This window comes from Tamandua tetradactyla, chromosome 8 (genome assembly GCF_023851605.1).
Source record: "Tamandua tetradactyla isolate mTamTet1 chromosome 8, mTamTet1.pri, whole genome shotgun sequence".
NCBI classification, from domain to species: Eukaryota; Metazoa; Chordata; class Mammalia; order Pilosa; family Myrmecophagidae; genus Tamandua; species Tamandua tetradactyla.
In genome coordinates this window covers 84,316,175-84,332,611 of record NC_135334.1, presented here as the reverse complement: position 1 = coordinate 84,332,611, position 16,437 = coordinate 84,316,175, and the positions used below count along the sequence as shown (strand labels likewise).

The 16,437-nt window shown below is 37.1% G+C and overlaps 1 protein-coding gene across 1 annotated transcript in view; it reads right to left on the bottom strand.

Annotated features, from left to right (window-relative positions):
- Nucleotides 1–263: 263 nt before the first annotated feature.
- Nucleotides 264–16,437, bottom strand: part of SWAP70 (switching B cell complex subunit SWAP70) — a 124,132-nt gene continuing 107,958 nt past the window's right edge. Inside the window, exons 10-12 of the mRNA XM_077113965.1 lie at nucleotides 4,665–4,863; nucleotides 3,572–3,668; nucleotides 264–3,239 (exon numbers count right to left, since the gene is read on the bottom strand). Coding sequence (XP_076970080.1) covers nucleotides 3,133–3,239; nucleotides 3,572–3,668; nucleotides 4,665–4,863 — 403 coding nt within the window. The 3' untranslated portion in view covers nucleotides 264–3,132. The remainder of the gene's footprint in view (nucleotides 3,240–3,571; nucleotides 3,669–4,664; nucleotides 4,864–16,437) is intronic.

Sequence of the window (16,437 nt, the reverse complement as noted above, 5' to 3'; positions counted from 1 at the left end):
TTGCCAAAATCATCCCCACTTGAGAACCACTACTGTAGAAAAAGAACAATTAAAAAACATCGCCAGTGTGTTCTTTCTCTCCCCCTCTGAAAGGGAGAATTCAGCTTTCCAAGACACAATCAAGCTGGATATAGTGGGCCTGCTTAACCCATAATAGGCATTTAAAACTTAGCAATCATGTAAAACCAAAACAAAAAACCTCACTGTTTACTCTGGTGAAAGAAAAACCGAAAGGCATAAAAATTCGGGAAAGCAGAGGTAAAAGGATTTGGAGGTAATAGCAACAATGAGGAAGAAAACATCTTGGTAAGTTCCTGTTTGTGAGCTGACGCATTAGCCATGGTTTACCCACTTTAGTGACTCAAATACCAAACAAAGCCATAGCTAACATCTTGATAGCATTGGTTTGAGGGTCTAAACTGCAAACCCAGTGTTTCCAGGAAGTATCCCTAAACCAAAAGCCACTTTGTTATATGAAAATACACATGCACACATGTGACTTTACTCCACTGTTTTATTAAATCAGACAGTTTTATATGTATGTTGCTCTGGTATTTTTTATTTTCTTATTGGGTCCATTTTACTTAAAAAAAAAACCATAAAAACATTATTTAATATGTCTCAGAAAAATTAGAAAAAATTAAGAAAGTTGCACATATTACATTGTACAATGTTTAGGTAAGAACGTCTGAAGAACACATTTTGTTTGGTCAACAAGGCATTATCACAAAAATATACTTTTAAACTTTTTTCATTTATTATTCCTGTAAATGATCATATACTACTTATAAAGGAAAAAGCCTGATTATGAAAAACACTTCTACACTCTTGACATTTTCTGTACAGTAATTACATAAGTAAAGCCCCAGAGGTCTGTCAGCACTTTGACAGTGAAACTATTTTAAACATTAGGAAAAATTCAGTTAGTATCAAAATATCATCCCAAACGGGGTTTACTTAGTTCATTCCTGTGCTGTCTTTGATTCATAAGTATCGCTCTTAACCAAAGCATTGTTTAAATAAATGGACTTTTGCCCCCTTTGAGACATTGCCACTAAGGCCAGGATGGAAATTGGTAACACTACACGTAACACAGACAACTTCTGTACAACCACATACACGTAATGTAACCACCTGGTCGAGTCAAGGTGCCCAGAGAGTAGGCAATCCCCAGGCTTACAGGCCTGGCCCAGGCAGTAAGGTCCAAAGAGCCAAAGGCTAGAACAGCTAAGCCCCAGTTCATGTTTCAGATGTAGCTGTGGGACAAGCCAGGCTTAAGGAAGGACATCCTGCAAAGATGCACAGCCTGTTACACCACCTCCCCAAAGCAGAAATGCACACATCCCAACACCACCCTCCCGCCATGCACAGGCTGTGTGATTCCCAAGCCTATACTGCTTCCACCCCAGATATTTCATATGGGTCAGTAGCTTCTTTGTAAAGTATTTTTTCCTCATTCTTTATGAGGGATACTGGAGTTCCCTTGTATGCTGTGTAACCAAACCATAATCCATTTCTCCTCTAGGTCTTGTTGGTCTAAATCCCTGTCAAGTATTGAATAAAATGATAATACTGGTAAGTGGCAGATAGAAATCATACCCAAACTAGCTGTTACATTTCAAAGGCACATGTTACAAAGATATTTCAGATAACAATAACCTAAACTTTATAAAAGCAACTATAAAATTATATTAAAATTACCTTATTAAATAGCCAAAAATCTTAAGACAAATTTCTAAAGATCATTTCATTGGAAAATATTTTCCAGTTACAAACGGTGATAATTTATAGAATTATGTTCCAATTTCCTCTCATGTAAATAAATACATACATTGAAATCTCTAAGACCATATTACTCTAGATGTGTACACCTTTTTGGAATAGCTTCCTTACTAATACGCATGCGTTACAGTGAAAATGCATGAGGTTATCTTTCCTCATTTAATACTTGTAGAGAGAGGGCTTTAACTCTTTCACTGAATTCTGCCTTTTTGTGACAAATGAATTATCACATTTATTTGCAATTTTAAGCATCACTTCTGTCCCATGGAGTTATTGCTATTTATATACTATAACCAATTTAAAAGGCTGGATTTCATAAAAATTATCTTATGTATGAAAACCTTCCTCAATACAATTTTCAAATCTGGTTGCATGGAAACTATGATCCAAGGATTTGTTAAATTTGTTTTTATTGGATATTTCCTCCACTGCCACCCATGGGAAAAAGGAAAAAAGCAGGAAAGATGCCCACATAACAAAAGCTAACATCATGATTTTACGATGTTTTGAATTTAACTGGCAAACATACAGTGAACTTCCCGTTTCCCATATGCATATAATTGCTTTAAAAATTATCCAAATTAAAAATATATATATATCCAAATAATTTTTTAATTTCAAATTAGCTTTTTTTTTTCCTACTCAACATAATCCTCTCACAGACTGGCATGAACTTGGGCAGCTACGGTCATATGGGCCAAGGGGACATTTTTCTTTGAGGTGAAGGAAAAGGAGATGGGAATGTTAGGGGTTTGACTGGTTAAAGAATATCTCCGTAGAAGCTAGAAAACCTCTACTAACCAGATCACATTTCAGAAGGGAAACCAAGAAAATGTAGTGACTCCGTGACTTCATCAGAGCACCAGTGGTCAAAGGCAGTTTGTCAGCTGGCATGGAATGGCAAGCAGACTGGCCAGTCTAAACACATACACTGGAGAAGAAAACGTGCTGCCAAAGGATAGAAGTGGCACCCAGCTGAGAGGTTCTGGCACCCAGTTCAGAGGTTCTGAGCACCCAGGGATGAGGTACACCTACACCACGCTCCCCTCCAGGTGATGGGCGGTCACTGTTTATACACTGCCTCGTTCCAAAAAGAATACGAGAGAACCATCTACAAAGCAATCTTCAGAAGCTGAAATTTTCAAAGAAAGAGTAAAAAGAGTTTGACAAAATTGACTTTTTTTCTTTCCTGATAAGGCCCTTATTTGCAGGAAGATAAATAAGTAGGCTTCCTTAGTAATATTGACTCAAGGAATAAAAATTAGAAGCAGCAAAGCCAGTTCTTTTGTCTCTAGCATAAAGCTTTCCGCTACACCTGGTGTCTACATAAATGATGTTGCTTCTGCTCAGTTATTCAGTGGTCTTTTTTCCTTTCCAGTTCTTCTCTCTCTCTTCAAGTTCTGCCTGGGTGAAAGCTGCAGGCCCCCAGTTCGTGATCAGGTGAGGGTTTTTTGAACCTAAGAGGAAAACATGCCTTAAATATCTGAAATAGTATATTCTTCAATTTATATTATCATGCTTTCTCAACAAAATCATAATTTTACCACTCATTTCTTCTCTAGGAACATCGATAAATGATATGTCATATTAGCCAAAATAACTGAAGATATATTCAAAGAGGATTAACTAGGGCTCTCTTACTTTTTAGGGGGGAAGTTATTCAAGAGAAATTTATTCTAAATAGCTTAATTTATGTATATTTAGGCTAAAAAAATTGCCACAATTCAAATATACAGATAAAACAAAAATTAATTGAATAAGTATACTATTACTTCAAAGAATCTGTTACCTGGCTCTATCAATCGAATTAACCCTTCATGTTGGGCCACTCTGTCCTTCCAGCTCTTGGTCTTATTAGTTGCCATCTCCAGCTTCTTTTTAACTTCCTGAAACAAAATTAGATTTTATTTTATGTGGACACTGGTACTATAGGATCAGATAACAATGACTGAGCACTTACTATGTGCTTATGGATTATCTCATTAAATCCTCACTACCATTCTAAGAAGTAGGAACTATTATTACCCCATTTTACAGATGAGGAAATTAGAGTTCAGAGAGGTTAAGTAGCATCCCCACAGTCAAATAATTAGGAAGCAGCAATTATTTGAACCCAGGTATCTGATTCCAAAGCCTAGCCTTCTTCTACCACATTCACACTAATTACAGATGAATATATAAGATCCTTGTGTGCCATTACCAATTTTTGTCTCTCAACTCCAAACCCACCCTTCACTGTCCTGACTGTGTTACTGGAACCTTTCTCTTCACCAGCTGCCACTATGTTAAGCTTTGTTGGTAGAAGTTGCTAAAAGGACACTATAGGAGGAAGGGGCTTTTCTTTGGGACCTGTGGCACTTATTTCCGTGAGCTTTAGTGGCATCTCCCTATGGACAGCTTCTGCCAGTATCCAAGAGGGTGGCTTCCCAGTGAGCTCTGTTGGTACATTAATTAAGTGAAAATTTCTGCCGTCCACTGGGCCGAGGCCATGTCCTCTCCAAGGAGGTCTGGAACACAGCACTGGGGGGGTCGGGGCTGGGGGTGGGGTGGAGGGAAGGGGAGCAAGGAGGATCCTCTCCCAGGTATGTTCCTTCCCTGGTGCTCTGCCTCCATCCTATGGGGACTAACTACTTCCCATATTTGCCACAGCTATATTCTTAGAGTTTTCTTAACCCTTTCGTAAGTAATCTGTTATAGTTAATAATTTTTATATTAAACTTTCCTTGTTCAAATTATTGCGTGGTTTCTGTCTCCTGTAAAAATTTCCTCTCTTTGTTCTTTTTAGCTATATGTACATACAGCTTAGCAAAAATTACATTACTGAAAAATGTTCACTTAAAAAATTTAAATAGACAAAAGTTTGTGGGGACAAGTTTAATTACCTCATATTGCTCAAGCGCTTGTTTCCGCTCTAATTCCAGGTGTTCCAGCTGTCCTATTGCTTCCTGAAGGGCTTGTTCTTTCATAATGCGCTGATTCTCCAACTCCTGCTTCTCGGCTTCAGTTGTCTCAATGGCCTGCTGCTGTTCCAAGTGCCACTTTTCTAGTTCAGCTCTCTTGGAAGACTCTTCCTCCAGCAACCTACAATGTGGAGACTCAGGATCAACTTGTGCCAAGGGCACCACACCTGACCCAGCAGAAGAGTAAAGCATTTTAGAGTAGAAAAGAATACCTGAGATTATCTAATCCAACCCTCTGATTTTACAAGGAAGAAACCAGGAGCCAAAGAGGCCCATATTCACAAAATTGACAAGGTGACCCTGTGTCTTACTCCAAGCTTTCTCAATTTCATTCTTTTTTGAAAAAAGCAAAAAAAAACAAAAAAACAAAACATTTATCGAGGGCTTAATGTGTGCCAGGAACTGAACTAAGAGCTAAGTATATTATCTCAATTCATCCTCACAGTAAACTTAGGTACCATTACTAGTCACATCTTAGAGATGAAGAAAGTAAAGCAGAAAGGTTAAGTGACCTGTACTAGGTCATCCACCTGGCAGGTGATAGGGCCAAGTTCTGAAATTTGCCTGGCTGCTACAATATTAAAATATTTTCATCTAGTAAAAACCTATTGCCAAGGAAAAAGGTGATGTTTAAATTAATGAAGAGGATGAAGAAAGAAGGAGCAAACAAAGGTTGAATAATAATAGATACCATTTACTAAAGAAATACTGCATACCAGGCATTCCACATTCATTATTGCTAAGCCCCCAACAATTCTACAAGGTATTATTTTCTCTATATAACAGCAATTAAGGACCAAAGGGTATTAAAGTATGTTGTGGAAGGTAGTAATGGGTAGAACTGGAATTTCAACCCAGGTCTTTATGACTCCAAAATGTTATTTTTCAATATGCCAAGCTACCTATCAAGCTACCAGGAATACCCATCTATGTAGGTGTCTAAATAAACCAACATACAGCCCAAATATGCCAGCCCAGGATAGAACACATCTCTAGTGGCTAATCATCAGTATTATAACAAGCCACACAGTGTCAAAGCACAGGACAGGCTAGTTAATACTACCTAACAGCATCTGCTCTTCAAAACCAACAACAAAAAAACAAAGCAACAGACTACACAGTACGTATCCAAACAACCCCGGAACTTCAGCTCGCAAACCTCCACCCTCACCAACTCTGCCCAAATTCTCTGGGTGATGAGCCACTCAATGCCTCACAAAATCAGGTCTGCTTATTTATGGGAGGGCTCAATTCTTAGAAAGTTCTTCTTTAAACTAAAATAAGCTCTTCAATCCACAAAGAGCCAACTTGCTCCCTCTTCCCTGTTACACCCCTTCAGCAATTGGAAAACAGTTCTCATTACCGGCTGAGAATGCCCTTCTCCAAGTGGACCCTCTCTAGCTTTAATTCCTGGGACATAGTTTCCAAACTCAATGTCCTTCTCAAAACACACTCCAGCTCCTTAATGTCTCTTAGAAATTAAGTCCACAGCTGACCATAACACTGCAAATGTGGTCTTACCAGTAAAGAGTGTTAACAAACACATTCAATGAGTGATTGTAAAACACCTTCAATGTGCTTTTCCAAATAGCGGGGATACAATAGTGAATGACTAGAAGGGCCCATTTTTCCGTCCTAATGGTGAAAATACAGAGAGAAATGGTTATTTCCAGGTGTTAAGGCTGCCCAGCATCTCAAATGCCTTCATGAGTCTAGAGAATTTGCTACAGCAGGAGCCTTGATGGAAGGTAGGAACCACCTCTCAGTACAGTAGCCATAGGCCAGACAGCTGCCCTCCGGCCCCTCAGCAGCCAGGGCATGGTGGAAGCATGAGCTGGGCTTGACTAATCAGATGCCCCTCATGGAACTTCTGACTCTGAGGCAACTGATACAGAGCAGCAGAGACAGTGGAGATTATCTTGCTGGTGGTAGAAATATCCAGTATTGATAGTAGGCGCAATGGTGATTTCCAATACTTGGGACCCCTGCTGGCACTGGCAGCATCCTCACTGGACTCTTCCCGTGGTTGGCTTTGGGCTGTTCAGCACCTCCCCTCCCTTGATTCAGGCCTATGTTCAAGGCCTCCTGACCTGTCTTCCTTCCTGTGGAATTGGTGAGCTATTCTAGATCCTTCCAATAAATTTCTTTATTGCTTTAGCTAACCTGAGTCTCTGTGGTTTGCAAACAAAATCCATTAACTGAAGACCTGAACTGCTTTGTGCCTCAGTTTTCTTATTTATAAAGGAGGAAGAGAAACACTACCTACTATCAAAGGTTTATCAATGTATTAAATGTGATAATGCATAAAAAGCACCTACCATGTTCTAAGTGATGAACAAATGCTAGTTACTATTACAGTGGTACCTTTACCCCATTTACTCTGGACACTTCACATTCATTAAAACTGCCTATGAGTAACGAAGTTTTGGGCAATCACATCACAGGAAACTAAAACCCTAAATCTTTTCAAATGAATCGCTATTAAGCCAAGTCTCCCAGATCCTATACTTGTTCTGTTGATGTTTTAAACTATCTTCTTGATCTAAAACTTCACATCCATTACCCAGACTCTCGGCCATGACTAAGGAAGGTCTTGGGTAATGTGTTAAGAGCATGAGGAATGTTCTTGTCAAGTTTTTATGAGTTATGGTGGTTTAAACATCAATGGGAAAAGAATTAAACAATGGCACAAAAGGAAATCTGTATTAACAAAGTGTTTTATTAAATGAAGGAGATTCGATAACAACTGCTGGCCAAGAGATTCAGCAAACAAGGTAAGAAATGTGTTAGCTATAAGATATGTTTCACATGAATCAAAATTGGTAGCTGTAGAATTCAGAAGAAAACAATATTCAAAAATGTTGTCAACACAGACATATAAAAGTATATATATACTTTTTTTTTTTTAACATGGGCAGGCATGGGAATCGAACCCAGGTCCTCTGGCATCGCAGGCAGGCATTCCTGCCTGCTGAGCCACTGTGGCCCGCCCTGGAACTATATTTATTTATATTGATCTTTTGATACCAGTTATAGGTTTAAAGATTTTATTTTCATAAAATGGAACCCAATGTTTTTTACTTATTATTCAAGGGGGGTATAATATTAAGTGTTCAGAAAACTGAAACTAATTCTTAGAAGGCCTGCAGTATACTACGGAGTAACCTCCGTGGAAAAGGAAAGTCCCAAATAAACAGTAATAATTTAGAATACTGAGCTTTGTTGCAAGCTAAGCATAGCTGATTTGGTATCTGCTTTATTACACCTCAGAAATACCACACTGAGTATATGACCTCATTCCTGGACTTCACTTTAATACTTGTCTATCCTTCATAGTGCCCTCTATTTTTAAAGGGTTTATATGTCAAAAAACTGCTGTGGCCTTTTATGACCTGTATATAATGTAGAATAAAATAATAAACCACTTGGTAGCTTTTTCTAAGTGACAAATGTAATAACTATAAAAAAAAGTTAAATTACAAAAAAAAAAAACAAACATTCCAGCCTGTCAACATCTTTTTTGAATGTTTATTTCGACATTCTAGTTACTATATATCTTTCTGTTCTAGTTTGCTAGCTGTCCAAATGGAATATACCAGAAACAGAATGGCTATTAAAAAAGGGAATTTAATAAGTTTCTAGTTTACAGTTCTAAGGTTGAGAAAATGTCTCAAGTAGAAATGTCCAATCAAAGGCATTCAGGGAAAGATACCTTGGTTCAAGAAGGCCAGTGAAGTTCAGGGTTTCTCTTTCAAGTGAGAAGGCACATGGTGAACATAGTCAGGGCTTCTCTCTCAGCTGGAAAGGCACATGGTGAACACAGTGTCATCTGTTAGCTTTCTCTCCTGGCTTCCTGTTTCATGAAGCTCCCTGGGAGGCATTTTCCTTCTTCATCTCCAAAGGTCACTGGCTGGTGGACTCTCTATTTCGTGGTGCTGCAGCATTCTCTGCTCTCTCCAAATCTCTCGCTTTCTCCAAAATGTTTCCTCTTTTATAGGATTCCCATAAACTAATCAAGACCCACCCGAATGGGTGGAGACATGTCTCTACCTAATCTAGCTTAACAACCACTCTTGATTGACTCACAGCTCCAGGGAGATGATCTAATTACAGATTCAAACCTACAGTACTGAAAAGGGATTAGAAGAAATGGCTGCCTTTACAAAATGGAATTGGGATTAAAACATGGCTTTTCTAGGATACATACATCCTTTCAAACCAGCACACCTTCCCACCTGCAAATGTGATATAAGAACAGAAACCAACACATATTCTGAGTGATTACCTAATGCTAGACATAACACTAAACACTTTTCATGCATTATCTCATTTAATTTTACAACAACTTTACAAGTTTGGCAATTAGCCCTATTTTATAGGATAAGGAACTAAGGTTCAAGGTGGTCAAGTAACCTCTCCAAAATTACATAGCTGATACTGAAATCCTGACTTCACTCCTGAAGGCCATGTTTTCCCCAGTATCCAAGCTGCCTTGAAATACATGAAAAGCGATTACTGTTGTTCCACTGGCCCCTATGGGCAGAACTTAGACCCATTCATTCATTCATTCAAAATATATTCCTTGGAATTCCTTCTGGGGTGAGGTATTATTATTATTATTATTTTTTATTAATTAAAAAAATTAACACAACATTTAGAAATCATTTCATTCTACATAGACAATCAGTAATTCTTAATATCATCACATAGATGCATATTCATCATTTCTTAGTACATTTGCATCGATTTAGAAAAAGAAATAGAAAGACAACAGAAAAAGAAATAAAACGATAATAGAGAGAAAAAAATAAAAAATAAAAAAAGAAAAAAGAAAAAAAAAAAAAAAAGAAAACCCTATACCTCAGATGCAGCTTCATTCAGTGTTTTAACATAATTACATTACAATTAGGTAGTACTCTGCTGTCCATTTTTGAGTTTTTGTATCTAGTCCTGTTGCACAGTCTGTATCCCTTCAGCTCCAATTACCCATTATCTTGCCCTGTTTCTACCTCCTGCTGGATTCTGTTACCAATGACATATTCCAAGTTTATTCTTGAATGTTGGTTCACATCAGTGGGACCATACAGTATTTGTCCTTTAGTTTTTGGCTAGTCTCATTCAGCACAATGTTCTCTAGGTCCATCCATGTTATTACATGCTTCATAAGTTTATTCTGTCTTAAAGCTGCATAATATTCCATTGTATGTATATACCACAGTTTGTTTAGCCACTCGTCTGTTGATGGACATTTTGGCTGTTTCCATCTCTTTGCAATTGTAAATAATGCTGCTATAAACATTGGTATACAAATGTCCGTTTGTGTCTTTGCCCTTAAATCCTCTGAGTAGATACCTAGCAATGGTATTGCTGGGTCGTATGGCAATTCTATATTCAGCTTTTTGAGGAACTGCCAAACTGCCTTCCACAGTGGTTGCACCATTTGACATTCCCACCAACAGTGGATAAGTGTGCCTCTTTCTCCACATCCTCTCCAGCACTTGTCATTTTCTGTTTTGTTGATAATGGCCATTCTGGTGGGTGTGAGATGATATCTCATTGTGGTTTTGATTTGCATTTCTCTAATGGCCAGGGACATTGAGCATCTCTTCATGTGCCTTTTGGCCATTTGTATTTCCTCTTCTGAGAGGTGTCTGTTCAAGTCTTTTTCCCATTTTGTAATTGGATTGGCTGTCTTTTTGTTGTTGAGTTGAACAATCTCTTTATAAATTCTGGATACTAGACCTTTATCTGATATGTCGTTTCCAAATAGTCTCCCATTGTGTAGGCTGTATTTCTACTTTCTTGATGAAGTTCTTTGATGCACAAAAGTGTTTAATTTTGAGGAACTCCCATTTATTTATTTCCTTCTTCAGTGCTCTTGCTTTAGGTTTAAGGTCCATAAAACTGCCTCCAATTGTAAGATTCATAAGATATCTCCCTACATTTTCCTCTGTTTTATGGTCTTAGACCTAATGTTTAGATCTTTGATCCATTTTGAGTTAACTTTTGTATAGGGTGTGAGATACGGGTCTTCTTTCATTCTTTTGCATATGGATGTCCAGTTCTCTAGGCACCATTTATTGAAGACACTGTTCTGTCCCAGGTGAGTTGGCTGGACTGCCTTATCAAAGATCAAAAGTCCATAGATGACCCATGTCTCACACCCTATACAAAAGTTAACTCAAAATGGATCAAAGATCTAAACATTAGGTCTAAGACCATAAAACAGAGGAAAATGCTGGGAGATATCTTATGAATCTTACAACTGGAGGAGGTTTTATGGACCTTAAACCTAAAGCAAGAGCACTGAAGAAGGAAATAAATAAATGGGAGATCCTCAAAATTAAACACTTTTGTGCATCAAAGAACTTCATCAAGAAAGTAGAAAGACAGCCTACACAATGGGAGACAATATTTGGAAATGACATATCAGATAAAGGTCTAGTATCCAGAATTTATAAAGAGATTGTTCAACTCAACAACAAAAAGACAGCCAATCCAATTACAAAATGGGAAAAAGACTTGAACAGACACCTCTCAGAAGAGGAAATACAAATGGCCAAAAGGCACATGAAGAGATGCTCAATGTCCCTGGCCATTAGAGAAATGCAAATCAAAACCACAATGAGATATCATCTCACACCCACCAGAATGGCCATTATCAACAAAACAGAAAATGACAAGTGCTGGAGAGGATGTGGAGAAAGAGGCACACTTATCCACTGTTGGTGGGAATGTCAAATGGTGCAACCACTGTGGAAGGCAGTTTGGCGATTCCTCAAAAAGCTGAATATAGAATTGCCATACGACCCAGCAATACCATTGCTGGGAATCTACTCAAAGGACTTAAGGGCAAAAACACAAACGGACATTTGCACACCAGTGTTTATAGCAGCATTATTTACAATTGCAAAGAGATGGAAACAGCCAAAATGTCCATCAACAGACGAGTGGCTAAACAAACTGTGGTATATACATACGATGGAATATTATGCAGCTTTAAGACAGGATAAACTTATGAAGCATGTAATAACATGGATGGACCTAGAGAACATTATGCTGAGTGAGTCTAGCCAAAAACTAAAGGACAAATACTGTATGGTCCCACTGATGTGAACGGACATTTGAGAATAAATTTGGAATATGTCATTGGTAACAGAGTCCAGCAGGAGGTAGAAACAGGGTAAGATAATGGGCAATTGGAGCTGAAGGGATACAGACTGTGCAACAGGACTAGATACAAAAACTCAAAAATGGACAGCACAATAATACCTAATTGTAAAGTAATCATGTTAAAACACTGAATGAAGCTGCATCTAAGCTATAGGTTTTTGTTTTGTTTTGTTTTGTTTTTACTATTATTACTTTTATTTTTTTCTCTATATTAACATTCTATATCTTTTTCGGTTGTGTTGCTAGTTCTTCTAAACCTATGCAAATGTACTAAGAAACGATGATCATGCATCTATGTAATGATGTTAAGAATTACTGATTGCATATGTAGAATGGTATGATTTCTAAATGTTGGGTTAATTTCATTTTTTCCGTTAATTAAAAGAAAAAAAAAAGAGAAGGGGTAATTGGAGCTGAAGGGATACAGACTGTGCAACAGGACTGGATATAAAAACTCAGAAATGGACAGCACAATACTACCTAATTGTAATGCAATTATGTTAAAACATTGAATGAAGCTGCATGTGAGGTATAGGTTTTTTTTTCTCTCTATTATCATTTTAATTCTTATTCTGTTTTCTTTTTATTTCTTTTTCTAAATCGATGCAAATGTACTAAGAAATGATGTATACGCAACTATGTGATGATATTAAGAATTACTGATTGTACATGTAGAATGGAATGATTTCTAAATGTTTTGTTAATTTTTTTTAATTAATAATAAAAAAAAAAGTCCATAGATGAGAGGGTCTATATCTGAGCACTCTATTCTATTCCATTGGTCGATATATCTATCTTTATGCCAGTACCATGCTGTTTTGACCACTGTGGCTTCATAATATGCCTTAAAGTCAGGCAGCGTGAGACCTCCAGCTTCGTATTTTTTCCTCAAGATACTTTTAGCAATTCGGGGCACCCTGCCCTTCCAGATAACTTTGCTTATTGGTTTTTCTATTTCTGAAAAATAAGTTGTTGGGATTTTGATTGGTATTGCGTTGAATCTGTAAATCAATTTAGGTAGAATTGACATCTTAACTATATTTAGTCTTCAAATCCATGAACACGGTATGCCCTTCCATCTATTTAGGTCTTCTGTGATTTCTTTTAATAGTTTTTTGTAGTTTTCTTTGTATAGGTCTTTTGTCTCTTTAGTTAAATTTATTCCTTTATTCCTAAGTATTTTATTCTTTTAGTTGCAATTATAAATGGAATTCGTTTCTTGATTTCCCCCTCAGCTTGTTCATTGCTAGTGTATAGAAACACTACAGATTTTTGAATGTTGATCTTGTAACCTGCTACTTTGCTGTACTCGTTTATTAGCTCTAGTAGTTTTGCTGTGGATTTTTCAGGGTTTTCGACATATAGTATCATATCATCTGTAGTGATAGTTTTACTTCTTCCTTTCCAATTTTGATGCCTTGTATTTCTTTTTCTTGTCTAATTGCTCTGGCTAGAACCTCCAACATGATGTTGAATAACAATGGTGATAATGGACATCCTTGTCTTGTTCCTGATCTTAGGGGGAAAGTTTCAATTTTTCCCCATTGAGGATGATATTAGCTGTGGGTTTTTCATATATTCCCTCTATCATTTTAAAGAGGTTCCCTTGTATTCCTATCCTTTGAAGTGTTTTCAACAGGAAAGGATGTTGAATCTTGTCAAATGCCTTCTCTGCATCAATTAAGATGATCATGTGATTTTTCTGCTTTGATTTGTTGATATGGTGTATTACATTAATTGATTTTCTTATGTTGAACCATCCTTGAATACCTGGGATGAATCCTACTTGGTCATGATGTATAATTCTTTTAATGTGTTTCTGGATTCGATTTGCTAGAATTTTGTTGAGGATTTCTACATCTATATTCATTAGAGAGATTGGTCTGTAGTTTTCTGTTTTTGTAATATCTTTGCCTGGTTTTGGTATGAGGGTGATGTTGGCTTCATAGAATGAATTAGGTAGTTTTCCCTCCACTTCGATTTTTCTGAAGAGTTTGAGCAGAGTTGGTATTAATTCTTTCTGGAATGTTTGGTAGAATTCACATGTGAAGCCGTCTGGTCCTGGACTTTTCTTTTTGGGAAGCTTTTGAATGACTGATTCAATTTCTTTACTTGTGATTGGTTTGTTGAGGTCATCTATTTCTTCTTGAGTTAAAGTTGGTTGTTCATGCCTTTCTAGGAACTTGTCCATTTCATCTACATTGTTGTATTTATTAGCATAGAGTTGTTCATAGTATCCTGTTATTACCTCCTTTATTTCTGTGAGGTCAGTGGTTATGTCTCCTCTTCCATTTCTGATCCTATTTATTTGTGTCCTCTCTCTTCTTTTTGTCAGTCTTGATAAGGGCCCATCAATCTTGTTGATTTTCTCATAGAACCAACTTCTGGTCTTACTGATTTTCTCTATTGTTTTCATGTTCTCAATTTCATTTATTTCTGCTCTAATCTTTGTTATTTCTTTCCTTTTGTTTGCTTTGGAGTTAGTTTGCTGTTCTTTCTCCAGCTCTTCCAAGTGGACAGTTAATTCTCGAATTTTTGCCCTTACTTCTTTTTTGATATAGGCATTTAGGGCAATAAATTTCCCTCTTAGCACTGCCTTTGCTGAGTCCCACAGGTTTTGATATGTTGTGTTTTCATTTTCATTCACCTCGAGATATTTATTAATTTCTCTTGTAATTTCTTCCTTGACCCACTGTTTGTTTAAGAGTGTGTTGTTGAGCCTCCACGTATTTGTGAATTTTCTGGCACTCTGCCTATTGTTGATTTCCAACTTCATTCCTTTATGATCTGAGAAAGTGTTGTGTATGATTTCAATCTTTTTAAATTTGTTGAGACTTGCTTTGTGACCCAGCATATGGTCTATCTTTGAGAATGATCCATGAGCACTTGAGAAAAAGGTGTATCCTGCTGTTGTGGGGTGTAATGTTCCATAAATGTCTGTTAAGTCTAGCTCATTTATTGTACTATTCAAATTCTCTTTTTCTTTATTGATCCTCTGTCTAGATGTTCTGTCCATTGATGAGAGTGGGGAATTGAAATTTCCAACTATTATGGTAGATGTGTCTATTTCCCTTTTCAGTATTTGTAGTGTATTCCTCACGTATTTTGGGGCATTCTGATTCGGTGCGTAAATATTTATAATTGTTATGTTTTCTTGTTTAATTGTTCCTTTTATTAGTAGATAGTATCCTTCTTTGTCTCTTTTAACTGTTTTACATTTGAAGTCTACTTTGTTGGATATTAGTATAGCTACTCCTGCTCTTTTCTGGTTGTTATTTGCATGAAATATCTTTCCCCATCCTTTCACTTTCAACCTATGTTTATCTTTGGGTCTAAGATGTGTTTCCTGTAGACAGCATATAGAAGGATCCTGATTTTTAATCCATTCTGCCAGTCTATGTCTTTTGATTGGGGAATTTAGTCCATTAACATTTAGTGTTACTACTGTTGGGTAATACTTTCCTCTACCATTTTGCCTTTTGTATTATATATATCATATCTAATTTTCCTTCTTTCTACACTCTTCTCCACACCTCTCTCTTCTGTCTTTTCATATCTGACTCTAGTGCTCCCTTCAGTATTTCTTGCAGAACTGGTCTCTTGGTCACAAATTCTCTCAGTGATTTTTTGTCTGAAAATGTTTTAATTTCTCCCTCATTTTTGAAGGACAATTTTGCTGGATATAGAATTCTTGGTTGGCAGTTTTTCTCTTTTAGTAATTTAAATATATCATCCCACTGTCTTCTTGCCTCCATGGTTTCTGCTGAGAAATCTACACATAGTCTTATTGGGTTTCCCTTGTATGTGATGGATTGTTTTTCTCTTGCTGCTTTCAAGATCCTCTCTTTCTCTTTGACCTCTGACATTCTAACTAGTAAGTGTCTTGGAGAACGCCTATTTGGGTCTAATCTCTTTGGGGTGCGCTGCACTTCTTGGATCTGTAATTTTAGGTCTTTCATAAGAGTTGGGAAATTTTCAGTGAAAATTTCTTCCATTAGTTTTTCTCCTCCTTTTCCCTTCTCTTCTCCTTCCGGGACACCCACAACATGTATATTTGTGCGCTTCATATTATCATTCAATTCCCTGAGCCCCTGCTCAAATTTTTCCATTCTTTTACCTATAGTTTCTGTTTCTTTTTGGATTTCAGATGTTCCATCCTCCAGTTCACTAATTCTAACCTTTGTCTCTTGAAATCTACCACTGTAGGTTTCCATTGTTTTTTTCATCTGTTCTACTGTGCCTTTCATTCCCATAAGTTCTGTGATTTGTTTTTTCAGACTTTCCATTTCTTCTTTTTGTTCATTCCTTGCCTTCTTCATGTCCTCCCTCAATTTATTGATTTGGTCTTTGAAGAGGTTTTCCATTTCTGTTCGTATATTCAGAATTAGTTGTCTCAGCTCCTGTATCTCATTTGAACTATTGGTTTGTTCCTTTGACTGGGCCATATCTTCAATTTTCCTGGTGTGATTTGTTATGTTTTGCTGGCGTCTGGACATTTAATCAGATTTCCCTGAGTGTGAGA